At 44.9% G+C, this 17,369-nt stretch overlaps 2 protein-coding genes across 5 annotated transcripts in view; one reads left to right on the top strand and one right to left on the bottom strand.

Moving 5' to 3' along the window:
* Positions 1-881: 881 nt before the first annotated feature.
* Positions 882-8,781, bottom strand: CDKN2AIPNL (CDKN2A interacting protein N-terminal like). Its single transcript, NM_001244537.1, is given in 3 exon segments — positions 882-1,261; positions 6,975-7,074; positions 8,542-8,781. Coding segments are annotated over 3 exon segments (351 nt in total). The 5' UTR covers position 8,781; the 3' UTR covers positions 882-1,249.
* Positions 8,782-8,942: 161 nt separating this feature from the next.
* JADE2 (jade family PHD finger 2) overlaps positions 8,943-17,369 on the top strand; it is a 146,058-nt gene continuing 137,631 nt past the window's right edge. For 3 of the 4 annotated variants that reach the window (XM_085014571.1, XM_085014572.1, XM_085014573.1), the window contains exons 1-3: positions 8,943-9,260; positions 9,815-9,860; positions 15,490-15,535. The gene's annotated coding sequence lies outside the window, so the exon portion shown is untranslated. Of the gene's footprint in view, positions 9,582-9,814; positions 9,861-15,489; positions 15,536-17,369 lie in introns of all 4 variants that reach the window. The other variant, XM_085014574.1, reaches the window with a different exon arrangement.

Here is a 17,369-nt window from a genome sequence, read left to right on the forward strand (position 1 = left end):
GCACCGAGCCTGGCACTCTAGCTCCTTGTCCTCCCCATGGCTCTTTGTGGTAAGTGTTTCTATGATCTCCACTTGCCAGGAAAGGCTGGGGGAGGCAAGTGGCTCGTCAGAGGTCCTGAGTTCGTCTTGGCCCACCCGAGTGGTCGCTATGGATTAGAGCTAGAAGCTGCACAGAGAGGTGGCCCATCTAAGGTGTGCTGCTTGGCCTTAGCCTGGAGCCACGGGTGCCAGCTGTCCCTCTTCTCTGCCCCCAGGCCCTACGCTCCCAGTTGTTCTCCTCAGCACTCGAGTTACCCACGTTTACCAGTAGCTTAAGCCAAGGTAGGGTCCATTGTCTTATTCTACCACTGTCCCCAGGACCTCACAGAGATGAGTGAATCCTGCTGTTAGATTGCTGCCCCCCAGTGAAGCCCCTCTCAGCATTTATGCCTGGAGATACTACATCAGAAACAGGAACAGGGAGGGGCTTAAAAATAGGTACCACAACTGAAAAGGGAAAATTAATAACCAGAATTTAAGAGCAAAGCAGCACTGCACCAAATTTCTTGAGGGACTCTGTGTGCAAGGCAAGTCCTCCAGTCTAGAAAACCAAAGCCTTAGGCTCCCTCCAAAAAAAGAGAATGTGAGCTTTACTCAGCAGCCTGGAAAGCCTTCTAGAGAACCAACAAGTCAACTGACTGCCTGGACCAAGCCGTGGCATCTTGTATCAGTGAGTTTTAAAATAAGGCTTTTTTGTAAGCTGCCTCTTCCCATGAGCTGGTAGGTATCTGAAGCCTATGATTTGATTTTTACTCATCTCTCAAAAAGGATAAAGTGTGTGTGGCAGTGGGGATCTGGTTTGCCTCAGTCAGCGGGGGACAAGAGACCATAAAGCAGAATCACACTTAAAGGTGTACTGTTGAAAAATCCAAAGTGTAAAATTCATTGCCAGCCATTATTACATCAGTTAAAAAAAATAAAACAGGTATTTTAAACGTTTTGATCAACAGTCAAAAACTGAAAATAAAAGAGGGCATGATTTTTAAATACATCAAATATCCATGCATACTTTTACAATGATAGCTATAGAAGAATGAGGACTTTTAAAACACCCGTCAAAACAACGTTCCCATTCATTCCAGTTGCCTCTTTTCCTACATGTTGTTAACACCAAAAAGTCTTAAGAGAGCTGCTGTAGTCAGTGTCGCATCCATCCCAGCCTCCTTTCCAAGCCTGTAATGAATGATGAAAATGTGATGAATCTTCTGCCTTAGCTTTGATGCTACAGGAAAAAAAAAAAAAAAAAGTTAGTAGCCATGTAGTCTAATGAATCAAATTCATAAATTAAACTACAGCAGGGATGCAGTATTTATGTTCTACCAGATGGGAGGTAGACTCAGAAATTACTAACATTTTACCACATACAGAAAACTCAACCAAACACTGGCCATCCATTTAGAAGCCAGAATCTAATTTTTTTGTCTGATCACCTGTCATCTACAAATGTTCACTGTTTAAAGTGATAACAGAAATACTTTAAAAATAACTTTTTTCTGTGGCATGCTCTGCAATGAAAGGTTCTAAAAACAGAATCACACAGGCGTTCCTGCAGTGGCGCAGTGGGTTAAAGGATCCGGCGCTGCCACAGCTATGGCGTAGTTCACAGTTGTGGCTCAGATACGGTCTATATGCTGCAACATCTATATGCTGCAGGTGTGGCTGTTGATTAATTACAGTAAAAACAATCCCACAGACACTAACCAAAATTAAAATCAGTTGAATCCAGGTAGTAATTTACAACATTTCCCATCAAGTCAGGATATCTGGAGAGGTGAAGGTTATGCATTTCTGAATTTCACACTATTAGAAACTGTAAATGCATGTCTTCAAATAGTGGCGAACTGAAGCAGATATGTTCTTTCTGGGTACTCTCTAGCACCTTTGGTAAATTTAAACTTGGCTTTAGACACCTTTTAAGCAGGGTGTGAAGAAATCATTTTGGCTGTCACCTTGCATTTGAATGAATTCCCTTAACATTAGCAGTGTGAGTGAATCAATCTGAGAGTCTTTTTAGTAATCAGAGTTTTCAAGGTATGACCTATTTCCTAGCTAAGCCTGTCACTCTAGTCGCTGAGAGGTGAAAAAGCAAAATTCCTCAGCAAAAGCAAATATAACTCTCCTTTTAGGAGAATGCACTGTCACCTAAAGAAGCCATCTTCAGTCCAAAGGGAAAGCGTCTCCCCTAAGCCATCTCTACATTTCCAGTAGGATTAGACCAAAGGCCATAGCGTCACAACAGCTGCCACTGGCTCTGGCTGCTGCAAGCGTGGTCTTCGACCTAAGATGTTGGCAGTTAATTCTCATCCTGGGCGCCAGGCCACAGACTGGCCTGTGGGGTCACACAGAGCTTTTCTGGCTGCTTCTATTTCTTTTCTTTTTTTTCTTTTTATGGCCCCACCTGTGGCATTATGGAAGTTCTCGGGCTAGGGGTCAAGTTGGAGCTGCAGCTGCGCCACAGCAGTGGCAACACCAGATCCAAGCCACATCTGTGACTTATGCCACAGCTTGCAACAATGCTGCATCCTTAAACCAATAAGCAAGGCCAGCGATTGAACCCCCTTCCTCACAGAGACAATGTCGAGTCCTTAACCTGCTGAGTCACAAGGGGGAACTCCCTGGCTTCTATTCCTATGCATGAAGGAGAAAAGAAAGGTAGCTCTGTGGAGCATTTATCTTAGGATACAAGACAAAACCTGATTTAAGTAATCTGACAGGCTGAAAAAGTTCTGTTTTGCTTCGTTTTGGTTTTTTTTTTTTTTTCTTTCTAAGGCCGCACCCAAGGCATATGGAAGTTCCCAGGCTAGGGGTTGAATCAGAAGCCGCTGGCCTACACCACAGCCACAGCCACGCCAGATCTGAGCTGCATCTGCGACCTACACCACAGCTCACGGCAACTCCGGATCCTTAACCCACTGAGTGAGGCCAGGGATCGAACCTGCCTCCTCATGGATGCTAACTAGTCAGATTCGTTTCCTCTGAGCCACGACGGGAACTCCAAACGTTTTTTTAAATACTCACAAACACTTGCCATCTTAGAACCACATCTCCTTCCGCCAGCGGAGTGTCTGCTCCATTACTTTAGAGCTTGCCAAAACTGGATATAATGCACACAAAAAACACACTCTCTTGAAAGGCAAGCACACCTGTTTAACTTCTCTTGCATAGTTCTTCACATTCCATACTGCTATTTTCCCTCTTGAATAAAAGTGTTCTCAGGAAAAATGGCCTAAGTAATTAAGTTGATAAATTCTTTCTTTGAGCCAATAATGATAGCTTCTTAGTCAATCATTCCTCTTTTTCCTTAAGGCAATGCCTTGGCTATATTAACTCTGACACTCTTAGTAATAACATGGTTCCTGAGAAAGCTGCTGCTCTTTGTTAATTATTGCTCATTAATGGGTAAAACTGATCAATCACAAAGTCTGTAGTAGGTGCCTGGGGATGGCTGTTAGAAAACTTAGATTGTTTATGCAATAAATGTTTGAATCCCCCTCTTTCAAAAGGAAAATCATACACTGCAACTGTCTGACCAATACCACCTGTCAGAGACCAATGTTCATTTCCTTTCTCAGACTAAAAACATACTGGACAGACCACAGAGGTGTACCTTTCTTAAAAATTCAGAATAGCCGTCAATTATTTTTAAAAGCTTACTTTAAAGAACTTACGTCCCTACGTTATCTTCGCTGTCCAGACTCAGAATACCAGTAATTCCAGGTGATTCATTTCCACTTGCTAGCTAGCTTCAAAACCCAACTAAAACTAATTTTAGAGCACAGGATCAATTCTGGGCAAAACTACAACTGATGTTTTCAGGGGCATGGCTCAACATCAAGTTTTTTTGTTTTGTTCTTTTTTCGGACTCTGAGCTGGCAACGTTGCTTAATATTTGCCAGCCTCTACTACATGCAAAAACCTCAGGAAAGAGACCAGAGAACTGCTGCAAGGTCCCCAGGGCTCTCAGGGTGGCCTTTAATAGACAAGAGACAGCCTTCAACACAGCACAGTTTTGGCATGGTACACACATCAGAGGACTCGTTCTCAGGAGAGCCTCATCTAAAAGAGTCTTCACTGGCGAAACTCTACATGTCCTCTAAGCATCTCACTTTTCAGGATCAACGTAATTTCATTTTTAGTGCTATTAAGAGCTTAAAATGAAACTTGGTTACTAAGAAAACAAGTTTTATCTGAAGGAAGTTCCGACATACATAATCCAAGTGCTATAGAAATAGTGGCTTCCTGTGGGCTTCTTCCAGATAGTGAGGTGCCAGTGATGAGCCTGATGGCCAACGCTGGTTTCAGGGATGCCAGATTTCAGGCGTAAGCCCTCTTCACTGTGCAATGACAGCGTCAAGAACGAGCATCCCAGGGCAGGGCATTCCCTACAAGACCCCTTTACAATGTTTACCAGTTTAGGGATTCTCCCCCTTGACACACACACACACACTGCTTCTTCACACTGGCCTATGGATAATGTTAGGGACGTGCACATTAATGATAAACCCTGTCAAGTCGCTCCAAGTCGCTCCTAGAGTCTACAGCTCACACGACTGGAAAGGGTAAAGTATACCAAATTTTTATGTGCAAAACAGATCTTAGGGAGGGCAGAATACCTCTTTGGAGCAAAAAGGCAAGGAAAGAACCCTAATCCCTGCCTGCCCCTGACCCATGGGGTGCAGTCTGCCCTCTGCCTGAGTCCTGGGAACCTTATCACTTGGATATTGAAGGATTTCCCAGGGACTTTTTAAAAATGTTACATGACAGAAAGCATGTAAAAAAAAGTCACAAGCTCCCAATTCATGATGTCTCCCTGGTTAAAAACAGTAGCCCTGTTAACAGCTGATTCTACTTTATTTTCAATTAATTTATTTTACATGGTTCCTTATAGAATCATTTCACGCTCTTTTTCTGGCTGTGCCCGTGGCATGGAAAAGTTCCTGGGCCAGGGACCAAACCTGCAGCACAGCAGCAACCCAAACTCCTGCAGTGACAACGCCGAATCCTTAACCCAACAGCTGATGTTAAAAACAAAAAAGCCCTTGGACACAAACCCGAAACTTTCGATTCCAGGTTCAATTAAAAAAATATTTTTCGGAGTTCCCGTTGTGGCTCACTGGGTTACAAACCCAACTAAATATCCATGAGGATGCAGGTTCAATCCCTGGCCTCTCTCAGTGGGTTAAGGTTCCAGCATTGCCGTGAGTGGTGTAGGCCAGCAGCTGCAGCTCTGATTCAACCTCTAGCCTGAGAATTTCCATATGCTGCAAATGTGGCTCTGAAAAGCAAAAAAAAAAAAAAAAAAACCAACAACTAACTCTTCCATGAAAACTATCTGAAATCAGGTAGGGTGTGCTCTTTGGGGCTGAAGGATTTGATGACTTCCTGATACTCACGGAAACTTATATTGGCGCAGCTGAGGATTTGTTAAGTTCCTCATTCCCACAGAAGGGAACCTTTTTATATTCCCTGCTTCCCAAAACAAGACCCAACTGGGGTGAAGCAATGGCTTACCTATGTTTCTGAGGACAGAACTAAGAGGAGCCAGCAGCCTTTTTTCACTCTCTTGATTTCATCAATTTTGTAAGCATTTTCTGAGCAACTTCTCTGGGATATGCCTATACTAGGTTTTGGAAACAGAAGACTAATATTTTAAGTACCATCTCTTCCCTCAAGAACCTTGCAATCTGTTCTTAAAAAGGTCTGCATAAAGCGCTAAAGAAACAAACTATGGGGGAGTTCCTGCTGCGGCACAGCGGAAACGAATCTGACTAGTATCCTCGAGGACAAAAGTTCGATTCCTAGCCTCACTCGGTGGGTTAAGGATTCAGCGTTGGTGTGAGCTGCGCTGCTGTGTCGCAGACGAGGCTCAGACCCTGCAGTGCTGTGGCTGTGGCGTAGGCGGGTAGCTGTAGCTCTGATTCCACCCCTACCTAGTCTGGGAATGTTCATATGCCTTGGGTGCGGCCCTAAAAAGCAAAACAAAAATAAAAGGAAGAAACTATGGGAGATGAGGAGGTAATGGACTCTGCTGCCTGAGCAGATCGGGGCCAGTGAGAAAAGGCATGTCTTGGGAGGTTGTGAAAAGCAGCTGGAAGGCCCTGCCCCATTTTCTGAGCTTCCTTCTGCCTCACCCTCCACGGCCGCAGCCCCAGGATCCCGATTGCAAGGCTCAACAGGCAACCGAAACCGCGCACTATGAGAAAGGTCCACAGCCTCAAATCAGACCGAGCCCTGCAGGACACAGAACGGCTGTGATGAGCGGACATCATTCCATCAACAAGTCAGAGGGGCCAAACGAGGCCGGTGGGGTCCTCACCCGCTGAGTAAGGATGAGTTCATATTAATGGGATTTTTTAGTAAGTGGGAAACTGCAGCACTTTAACCAACATGTTCTTTCAAATCAAGCGAAAAGCTCAATGTTCCTCAGGGAACTGCGGAGGTGGAATTTATGGGTTACTCCACCAACAATGCGTAATTTATCACACTGAGTTAGCTAGTTACAAGAGGGTTTACGCCAATTTCAGAGAAACAAAAATGAATAGGTTTCGACCTCTGGAGTAATAAATGAGCATTCAGACAACGATATACTCTAACATAGGAGTTCCCGTTGTGGCTCAGTGGAAACGAATCTGAATAGCACCCAAGAGGTCGACGGTTCCATCCCTGGCTTCTCTCAGTGGGTTAAGGATCCAGCGTTGCCATGACCCGTGGTGTAGGTCGAAGACTCGGCTCAGATGCCAAGGGGCTGTGGCTGTGGTGCAGGCCCGTGGCTGAAGCTCCGATTCGACCCCTAGCCTGGGAACTTCCATATGCCGCTGATGCGGCCCTAAAAAAGGACAACCCCGCCCCCCAAAAAAACACAAAATACTCTAACACATTAAGGGAGGGGCCATTCACTGTATACCATTTCCAACACACTGGGAAATCCTGTTTACCTTTTTCATTAATTCACTTCTGGTAGTAAACTGTGGCACATCTTCCACTTCAATCCCATCAGCCATTTCCATCACCTTGTCTAAGAGGTCTTTGTTGTAACTGCACAATGAAAAGCAGTAAGATAAAAACCTTGGAAGAATTATTGTCACTGTGGGCTAAAAAGAAAGTGCACATAACCCAATTCTCAGAGGAACGATTTGATACTACAGGGAAAACCGAGAGATGCTCAGCATCAAGTTTGAAAACAGTTTTGCATGTGTAGACACAAGTGGCACTGGGAATGCCAAGAGAGGTGTCTTAAGATTCACAAAAACAAGACCGTACACCTGGCAGTATATATTCACGGATATGGTCTGAGGACCAAAATTGTTTTTACTTTTATGAACACGTGGAATATTGGTCTAATGAAGCCATCACTGGAGTTCCCATTGTGGCGCAAAGGGATCAGCAGCGTCTTGGGAGCGCCGGGACACAGGTTTGATCCCTGGTCTAGCACAGCAGGTTAAGGATCCAGTGTTGCCAGAGCTGCGGCTTAGGTCGCAACTGCGGCTTGGATCTGAGCCTTGACCTGGGAATTTTATACGTCATGGGGGGGCCAAAAAGAAAATGAAAACAACATTATTTGTCTATTTGTCGAGTTTTCTGACATTTGCCTAATCTCCCATTAACCAGAATTTCCTAGAGACACCTGGAAAGCGGAGGAAAGGGAGGGATGCACGTGGCATTGCTTCCCCAAATCCCATTCTAATAACTGCCCAAGTCTGAAAGCAAAACCAAGTGGCTTAGGGCTGGAGGGGCCACGACACGAGGCAGCCATAAGGAGCAAGGAAACCAGGACTAAGCCAAGTCATCTTACCCTAACACAATATCAGGAAACGCTAAAAGGATGTGGGAGGCCCAAGATTTGCCACCTTTTGCATGGAGTGGCAAAGGGAGTGCCATTTCAGGCATTTCAAAACATTTCAAAATCAGACCCTTGAAGGCATTTGTTATTTTCATAAAAGGAAAGGCAGAGACACAAAGGCTGGCTCTTGCTATGGGGTCCAGCAGACCAGGGAATGAGGAAAAACCAAAGGCCAAATATTATCTCTTGCCATAAGTGGTAAAATCCACCAACCCTGCCAGAAGCCAGGTAGCCCTAGGTGTGTCTCTTCCCCTCTCTCACCTTTTTATGTAAATTGGGGGGGTGTGGGGGGGTCTCAGCCATTGTCCCTGCACGTTTGCCAGGAGGAAAGGAATGAATGAACTTAAAGTGCACTCCGCAAAGGTGATGGTTTGAAGTAATAATACAAACACCAACAGCAATTTGAACGCCTAGCATGTTACTGAGCTCTTGCTAGATGACAGCCTATGCGAGGTGCTGTTCATCTTTTAATACTGTAGTCATCACAACTCATTTTCCAGGTGAAACTGAAGCTCAACGAGGTTAAGCAGCTTTGCAAGGGGCGGGCTAGGGTAGGACACCAGCCAGAGGCCTGGCTAGTGCCACTGGAGGCTGGGGGCACCGTCAGCCCTGGGGAAGGACTGGGGTCGGGACGGGGTCAGCTAGCCGGTGGGGGTCCGCACCTGCAACCCAGGAAGAGGTGATTAGCCCAGACCATGGAAAGGGACAGCAGCTGGTCCAGGCGGCCGCCGCCGTCGGGCGGGTCGCGGTAGTCGGGCAGGTGGCGCAGGATGAATTCCATGCGAGCCTTCCATTGCTTCTCGCTCTCCGAGTAGGAGCGAAACTGCTCCGCGAAGTCGGTCGCCTGCCGCACTCCCGAGACCAGCTCCTCCACGGCGGCGGCCGCCTCGCCACCCACCATGCCGCCCTGCGCCGCGGAGGGCCAGCCCTCCCCCGCCGCCTTCCCGACACGCACCGCGCCACCTCCCTGCGCCTAGAGGGGCCCCGGCGGCGCGCGACTGCTCGGGAGGACTGGCCTGGAGCGCCCTCGCTGGGCGCGGCGGCCAGCCCCGCCGGGCCCTGCAGACTCCCGCGGCCCGCAGTCCCGGGCGTGGGTCTCCCCGGAGGCCGCAGGGGCAGTTCTCGGCCAGCCCCGCGGGCAACCAGCAGGGAAACGGAGGCTCCCGCCGAACGCAGAGGAAGGGCGGCCCTCTCCCATTCGGAGCTGGAGGCCGGCCAGGGATGTCCAGCGTCCTTGCCCGGGGAGTTCCCCGGGCTCCGGCCCAAAGTCCAGTGTCCTCGGTTCTGAGCACTTGTTTACGTAGAGATGCTCTGTGTTAGCTTCTGATTGATTCCCAGAGGTCTCGACACCCCCACCCAGTGTGTGGCCTGCCTTCCTGGAGTGAGTCACCCATCCAGCTGAATACCTGCTAGACCCTTTGCTAGGTGCTGGGGATGCAATGAGAGCCAACTCCGAGCGTTGTTCTAATGAACTTTATCGTCTGCTGGCGGAGACAGACATTGTTAGTGATACTAATTGCTCAAGGGAAATTTTTCAACGTTGACAAATTTTAGTAAAGAGAGGCCCAGAGGGCTAGGAGCATGAATAAGCCAGAGATGTGATCCAGTCCTGTGGGTCAGGGAAATGATGCTGGAGAGCTGAGGGATGAGCAGGAATTAACTAGACGAAGACGAGCAGGGCACCTCAAGAAAGCTTAGTCTGGTGAGAGAACGGCAAGATCTTTATGACAAATCCTAGAGTGGGGGGAACAGTGGAGGGGATGAAGCTGCAAAGAGCAGCAAGGGCAGGTCATGGAAGGGCTTGTGATCTAGATCCTAAAAGGAATGGGGAGCCACTGAAGGATTTTAAACAGGTGTTTCCAAAAGGAGCCAAAATGGATGTGTCCAGAGGAGATGAGCAGGTGAGCTGGCCTGACTCTGTTTTCTGTTCTACAGTCAGGTGAACCCGCTGAGAGACAGAAGAGCTTCTTCCTCATCAAAGGTAAATTTCCATCCCATTCAAGTACAGTAACTGGGAAACCACTTGAGCCTCCATCAGCCTTGAGAAATTATTGACCTGACGGGCTTCCCATCATCCCCCATGAAATGTAGGGTGAAATGCAGAGCTGGGCCTAGAATCCAGGATCAGGGCTCCAGTGTGTTTAGGGCCTACATTGTGAGTGGGGCGTAGGGGTAGAGCTCCTGTGTGTTGTGTGCTGGCTCTGCAGCTTCTGGTGGGACATCAGAGACTCCAGCAGGCAGACAACCTATACTGAATAGAAATACCAGGCAGTCTTTTGAGTAGAGTGTGCCAGCAGAACTAGCACCAGGCTCAGTGACATCCCACTTGGTTAACCATAGGCAGGCATCTCCAGCAGCAAGAATGTGAACAGGGCTGTGAAACCAAAGACAGACTTAGCTTTTCCATATCAATCAGGAATAGGTGCCCAGAGCTGGAACTCCCAAAATGGAGTGCACATCACATCTCCTGAGGGGTTTGTTAAAAAAGTAGTTCCTGTGGTGGCTCAGTGGTTAGCGAACCCGCCTAGCATCCATGAGGACACGGGTTCGATCCCTGGCCTCGCTCAGTGGGTTAAGGATCTGGCATTGCTGTGAGCTGTGGTGCAGGTGTCAGACGCGGCTCAGATCTCTTGTTGCTGTGGCTGTGGCATAGGCCAGCGGCTACAGTTCCATTGGAACCCCTAGCCTGGGAAGAAAAGACAAAAAAAATAAAAATAAAAAAGTAGATTCTCAGGCCCATCACTGGATGTAGAGTCGAGGCTCCAGGTAATTGATTCCATCTGCAGGTGGCCAGACTTTGAAAAACATCGTTGAGGGTTCTTGGAACCAAATTCTTGGTCACCTGATTGTAAGGTGGAGAAATTGACCCAGAAATAGGAACCTAGGTTTTGTGACCTACAGGTGCAGCTACACAGCTGACTCAGCCCCTGGAGTGTGAAAAAGCTAAGTGGTCATCCAGCAACTAGCTCATTTAGCATCATCTTTGATAATGATGGGACATCATGCGCATGTGTATCTACCTACAGATATATTCCTACATGCGTGCAGGTTATAAGAATTCAGAAGTGCACAAATCAATATTCTTTTTTGTATTGTTAATATTATTCTTTCAAAATGTAAAATAGACTCAAAATGTTAGTGAAAATTAGCATTTTATAAACCCCTGCATCAAGTCCAATTACTGCCCAAGTCTTTTTTTTTTTTTTTTTTTTTTTTGGTCTTTTTGCTTTTTCTAGGGCCACTCCTGCAGCATATGGAGGTTCCCAGACTAGGGGTCGAATCGGAGCTGTAGCCACAGGCCTACACCAGAGCCACAGCAACGCCAGATCCGAGCCACGTCTGTGACCTAAACCACAGCTCACGGCAACGCCACTGAGCGAGGCCAGGGATTGAATCCGCAATGTCATGGTTCCTAGTCAGATTCATTAACCACTGAGCCATGATGGGAACTCCCTACTGCCCAATTTTTTGTTTCTAACTCATTTCCATGATTCACATTTTTTGAGAGCGGACTACTTACTTATATAGACAAGGATCAGTTTTCCTACCTCATCTTTTTTTTTTTTTTAAACATCTTTATTGGAGTCCCCTGGTGACTCAGCAGGTTAAGGATCTGGTATTGCCACTGCTGTGGCTTGAGTAGCTGCTGGGGTATGGATTTGATCCCTTGCCCTGCAACTTCCACATGTCATGGATACGGCCAAAATAAAAAACTGTAGGAATTCCCACTGCAGTGCAACAGGATCAGGGGCCTCTTGGGAGCATGGGCATGCAGGTTCAATCCCTGCCTGGCACAGAGGGTTAAAGATCCAGTGTTGTCACAGTGACTGCAGCTTGGATGTGATCCCTGGCCGGGAAGCTCCATGTGCCACGGGGTGGTCAGAAAAACCCACAAAAAAAGCAAAAAACTTTATTGATATATAATTCACATACCATAAAATTCCCCTGTTTGAAGTATTCACAGTTTTAGTATATTCATAGACTTGTGCAGCCGCCAACACGGATGAAATACAGAATATTATCAACACCCTGAAAGAAACCCTATGGCCATTAGCAATTGCCCCCCAGACCCTCTTCCCCTGGCAACAACTAATGTACTTTTTAACGGCTCTGTGTTTCCTTTTCTGGGTGTTAAATGTAAATGGAATCCTACATTACATGGACTCTTGTGACCAGCTCTTTCACTTTAGGTATAAACTCTTTCATCCATGCTGTAGCATGTGTTGGTATGTCATTCCTTTTTTACGGCTGAATAACATTCCATTGTATGGATGTACCACATTTGTTTATCCGTTCATCAGTTGCTAGACCCTTGAGTTGCTTCTACATCTTGGCTATTATGAATAATGTCCCTCCGAAGATTCCTGTCCAGGTGTTTGTGTGGACACATGTTTTCATTTTTCTTGGCTATGTAATGGATTTCTGGGTCTTTGTTTAACTTTCTGAGGAACTGACAGATTGTTTCCCACACTGCATCATTCTCCATTCCTGCCAGCCATGTATGAGGGTTTCAGTTTTTCTACATCCTTGTCAACACATATTATTTTTCCTTTTTTTTTTTTTTGATTATAGCCATCTTAATGAATTACTACAAGTCTATATCACATTGTGGTTTTGTTGTATTTCCTTCAGGAACTATGATGTTGGGCATCTTTCATGTGCTTATTGGCCATTTGTGTCTTTGGAGAAATGTCTATTCATATCCCTTTTTTTAATATTAGCATACAGTTGATTTACAGTGTGTCAGTTTCTGCTGTACAGCATAGTGACCCAGTCATACATAAACGCTGTCCTTTTGAAAAAATAAAATACAGTTTATTTTTCAGAGCAGTCTTAGGTTTACGGCAAAATTGTGTGGAAAGTACACATTTCCATATATACCCTCTTCCCCCACCTCCACCACACCCAGCCTCCTGCACTATCAGTATGTCTCACAAGAGAGTATATCTGTCACATTGACACATCATTATCATCCAAAGTCCGGGTTTATATTAGAGTTCACACTTGGTCTTGCACATTCTGTGGGTTTTGACAAATGCATAATGACATGTATCTACCGTTATGCTAACATATGGAATACTTCTCCTGCCTTACAAATCCTAACAGTATTTTCTGAAGAGCAAGCTTTTTAATTTTGATTAAATCCAACTCATTTTTTCCTTTCATGCATCCTGCTTTTTGATGTTATTTAAGAAATCTTTGTCTGACCTAACATCGTAAAAATTTTCTGTTTTCTTCTGGAAGCTTTATCGTTTGAGGCTCTACCCTTAGGTCTGTGATTCGCTTCAAGTTAATTTTTGTATCTAATGCAGGGTATGGGTTGAGCAACAGAGGATATAAGATTTTATCACACTCTGTTAGATGACCCTGCCACAGTTTCAGTGGATGCTGGCAAAAATATTTAAGACGCCTAAGACAGAGAGAGAGACCTTGACGTTCAGCCAGCAACATGAACTTCATGTTTGCGTTGGTTCCCTTGTCCCCTGCGTCCCACAGGATTTATGCGAAAGGGCCCAGGCGGATGAAATGTATTCGTATGACAGCTGAGAAACCCCAAGTTTATGGAACATCAGTCTTTTATAAAGACTGCCAGGAGTTCCTGTCAGTGGCGCAGTGGTTAACGAATCTGACTAGGAACCATGAGGTTGCGGGTTCGGTCCCTGCCCTTGCTCAGTGGGTTAACGATCCGGCGTTGCCGTGTGCTGTGGTGTAGGTCGCAGACGTGGCTCGGAAACCTCGATGCTGTGGCTCTGGCGTAGGCTGGCAGCTCCAGCTCCGATTCAACCCCTAGCCTGGGAACCTCCATATGCCGCAGGAGCGGCCCAAGAAATGGCAAAAAAAAAAAAAAAAAAGACTGCCAACCAAGCTGCCCAGCCTTCGCCCCAGAGTAATACGTTATCTTTTTGATCTGGACAGTAAACAAACTTACCCTTTGCTCTGCAGATAGACATTATCCCTGGTTTCATTTTCCTTCTACTTGGAAAATTCGTTAGTATTTCCTTTAGTACAGGTCTATTATTGGCAAGTTCACTTTTTTCAATTTATTTACTTATTTCTTGCTTTTTTTGTTTTGGGTTTTTTGGGGGTTTTTTACTTCTTAGGGCCGCACCCGCTGCATATAGAGGTTCCCAGGCTAGAGGTCGAAATGGAGCTACAGCTGCCAGGCCTACACCACAGCCACAGCAACAGGGGATCCAAGCCCTACACCACAACTCATGGCAATGCCAGAACCTTAACCCACTAAGGCCAGGGATAGAACCCGAATTCTCATGGATACCAGTCGGATTTGTTTCCGATGCACCATGACATGACAGGAGCTCCCACTTTTTGTCAACTTTAAAATGCTTTTATTTTGGAGTTCCCTCCAAAGGTGAGCAAGGTTAAGGATCTCCTTTGTCACTGCAGCGGCTCAGGTCGCTGCTCTGGCGTGAGTTCATTCCCTGGCCCAGGAACTTCTGCATGCTGCAGATGTAGCAAAAAATAAATAAATGAATAAAATGACTTTATTTTGCTTCTGTATTAGTTATATGGCTGCATAGCAAAGTATCCCAAAATTTAGAGACTTAAAACAATAGCCATTTACCATCCCACAGTTTCTGTGAATTAGGAATTCAGAAACGGCTTGGCTGGGTGGCTCTGGCTCAGGGTCTCTGATGAGGTTTCAGTACCTTTGCTGGCTGGTGCTTCATTATGTGAAGGCTGGTTTAGGGCCATTGGAGCCACCTCCAGGATGGCTTAGTAACATGGCTCTTTGCCTCAAGTCTCAGTGTCTCACTCCATGGACTCTTCGCAGGGCTGCCTGAGTGTCCTCACGTGGCAGAGGTCTTCCCCCAGAGTAAGGGAACCGAGAAGGAGCAAGGCAGAGCCACAATACCTTGTATGACATGGACTCATAGGTTACATACTAGCCCTCTAACTTACTCTGATCATTAGAGGTAAATCACTAAGCCCACTGCACACTGGAGGGCAAGATTTTTTAGGCACCACCTTTTTTTTTTTTTTTAGGGCCAAATCGCAGCATGTGGAAGTTCCCAGGCTAGGGGTCAGATCAGAACTACAGCTGCCGGCCTACACCCACAGCCACAGCAACACCGGATCCTTAACCCACTGAGCGAGGTGAGGGATCGAACCCACAACCTCATGGTTCCTAGTTGGATTTGTTTCCGCTGCACCAAAAAGAGATATTTTCTATTTAGAACAATTAATTAATATAATGATTTATTATTATATTAAATATTAGTTCATATTGAACCTTATTTCCTTTTCTAGAATAAACGCCATTTGGCCACAGCGTAGTATTTTTTTGTGTGCTCCTGGATTGTCTCCCTTTTTTTCCCTTGACTTCACCTGTGGCATGTGGAAGTTCCTGGGCCAGGGATCAAACCCATGTCACAGCAGTGACCTAAGCCACAGCAATGACAACGCCAGACCTCTAACCCACTAACCCACCAGAGAATGCTGATAAAATCTTATTGAGGGTATTTGCATTGATATTTATGAATGAGATTGGCTTTTCTTTCCTTATTCTTGTAATCATTATCATATTTTGGTGTTAATGTACTTCTATAGGCTTTACGAAAATAGTTTGTAAGCTTTTCTTCTTTTTCTAGGCTGTGGAGCATTTAAAAAACGATTGCAACCTTCTGATCTTTAGAGGTTAGTAGATTTGTACAATCCTCTGTGCAATAGTGGGCCTGATGTTTCTTAGATTTTGTGGTGGGGGGAAGGGGGCAGTGAAATTTCAGTATTTGACCTAATAATTTGCCTAATTAAATTATTATAATTTATATGATATGGCATTTGTGTATATTGTATACATAATATATTTATTTTATTAAAATTATCTTGATAAATCATTTATGCAAATTGTTGTATTTTGGTTTTCTAATAAAATTGTGTGTTTCCTATGTTTTTGAATTTATTTGAATAAAATGTATAAGATAGTCTCTTATAGGTTTTTGTTTTGCTTTTTTTTTTTTTGTCTTTTTGCTATTTCTTTGGGCCGCTCCCATGGCATATGGAGGTTCCCAGGCTAGGGGTCGAATCAGAGCTGCAGCCGCCGACCTACACCACAGCCACAGCAACTCGGGATCCGAGCCTCGTCTGCGACCTACATCCCAGCTCATGGCAACGCCGGATCCTTAACCCACTGAGCAAGGCCAGGGATCGAACCCACAACCTCATGGTTCCTAGTCGGATTCGTTAACCACTGTGCCAAGATGGGAACTCCTGTTTTACTTTCTAATGTTTGTTTGACTATTTTCCACTTGCAATTTCTTATTTGGGCTATTTATACGTTTCCTCTTTTTTTTTTTTTTTTTTTTTGGTCCCACTTGCGGCATGTGGACGTTTCCCAGCCAGGAATCAAATCTGTACCACTGCAGTGACCTGAACCACAGCAGCGACAACACCAGATACTTAACCCACTGAGCCACCAGGGAATTCCCTCCTCTCCTTTTTTTAACAATTAATTTAGCTTAAGGCTTACCTAATTTACTGATTTTTTTCCTAAGAACAATCTTAATTATTTGTATAAGTTCTGCTTTATTTTTGTTATATTATCTGATTAATTTCTGTATTTATCTTAATTTTCTTTTTGCATTCCTTTGGTTTATTTAAAAATCGTTTTTCTAATTTTTTGAGTCAGCTGTTTAATTCACTTTTTTTTCTTTCGTTTATGTTGATATAATTATTTAAGGCTGTGAATTTTCCTTTGAGTAATACTTTAGCTGTAGTCATAGATTCTTTTGTATGGTATGTTCATTATTATTGTTTTCTATACATTTTACAGTTTTGAATTTGTATTTTCCCATTGAACATAGAATTATTTAATATACAGCTCCCACACACACCCAAAAGAAGGGCACTTTTTGTTTGTTTTCTGAATATGTTATAAATATCAGTGTTTATTGATGTTGTTATTATAGGATGCTATCTATATTATTTTTACTGTGGGAATTTAATGAGGTTTGGTTTGTGGCCTAATTTATAATCTTGTGTACATGCAGAAATATCCCAGAGCACTTGAGAAGAAAGTATGTTTTCTGTTCTCAGGCCATAATATTTGATGCTTATCAATAACATCTACCTCATTTTTTTTTTTTTTTTTTGTCTTTTGTCTTTTGTCTTTTTAGGGCCGCACCCATGGCATATGGAGGTTCCCAGGCTAGGGGTCTAATCAGAGCTGTTGCTGCCAGCCTACACCACAGCTCACGGCAACACCATGAGCAAGGCCAGGGATCGAACTCACAACCTCATGGTTCCTAGTCGGATTCATTCCCGCTGCGCCACAACGGGAACTGCAACATCTACCTCTTTGATTATGTTGTTTAGACTTCCAGATCCTCATTTAATTTTAACCGCTTAATCTGTTTTGGATTGGGAAAGGTGAAATCAAAGGCTTTTATTATTAGTGCCTATTATGATGTGATTTCTTTTGTGTTATGCTTCCTGCTCATCTTGTGAGAAACTCATAGAATGTTAGCTGTGT

Source organism: Sus scrofa, chromosome 2 (assembly GCF_054392235.1).
Source record: "Sus scrofa isolate SSC_HxYL_T2T_F1_AM1 chromosome 2, Sscrofa_HxYL_maternal_Yorkshire_Landrace_v2.0, whole genome shotgun sequence".
NCBI classification, from domain to species: domain Eukaryota; kingdom Metazoa; phylum Chordata; class Mammalia; order Artiodactyla; family Suidae; genus Sus; species Sus scrofa.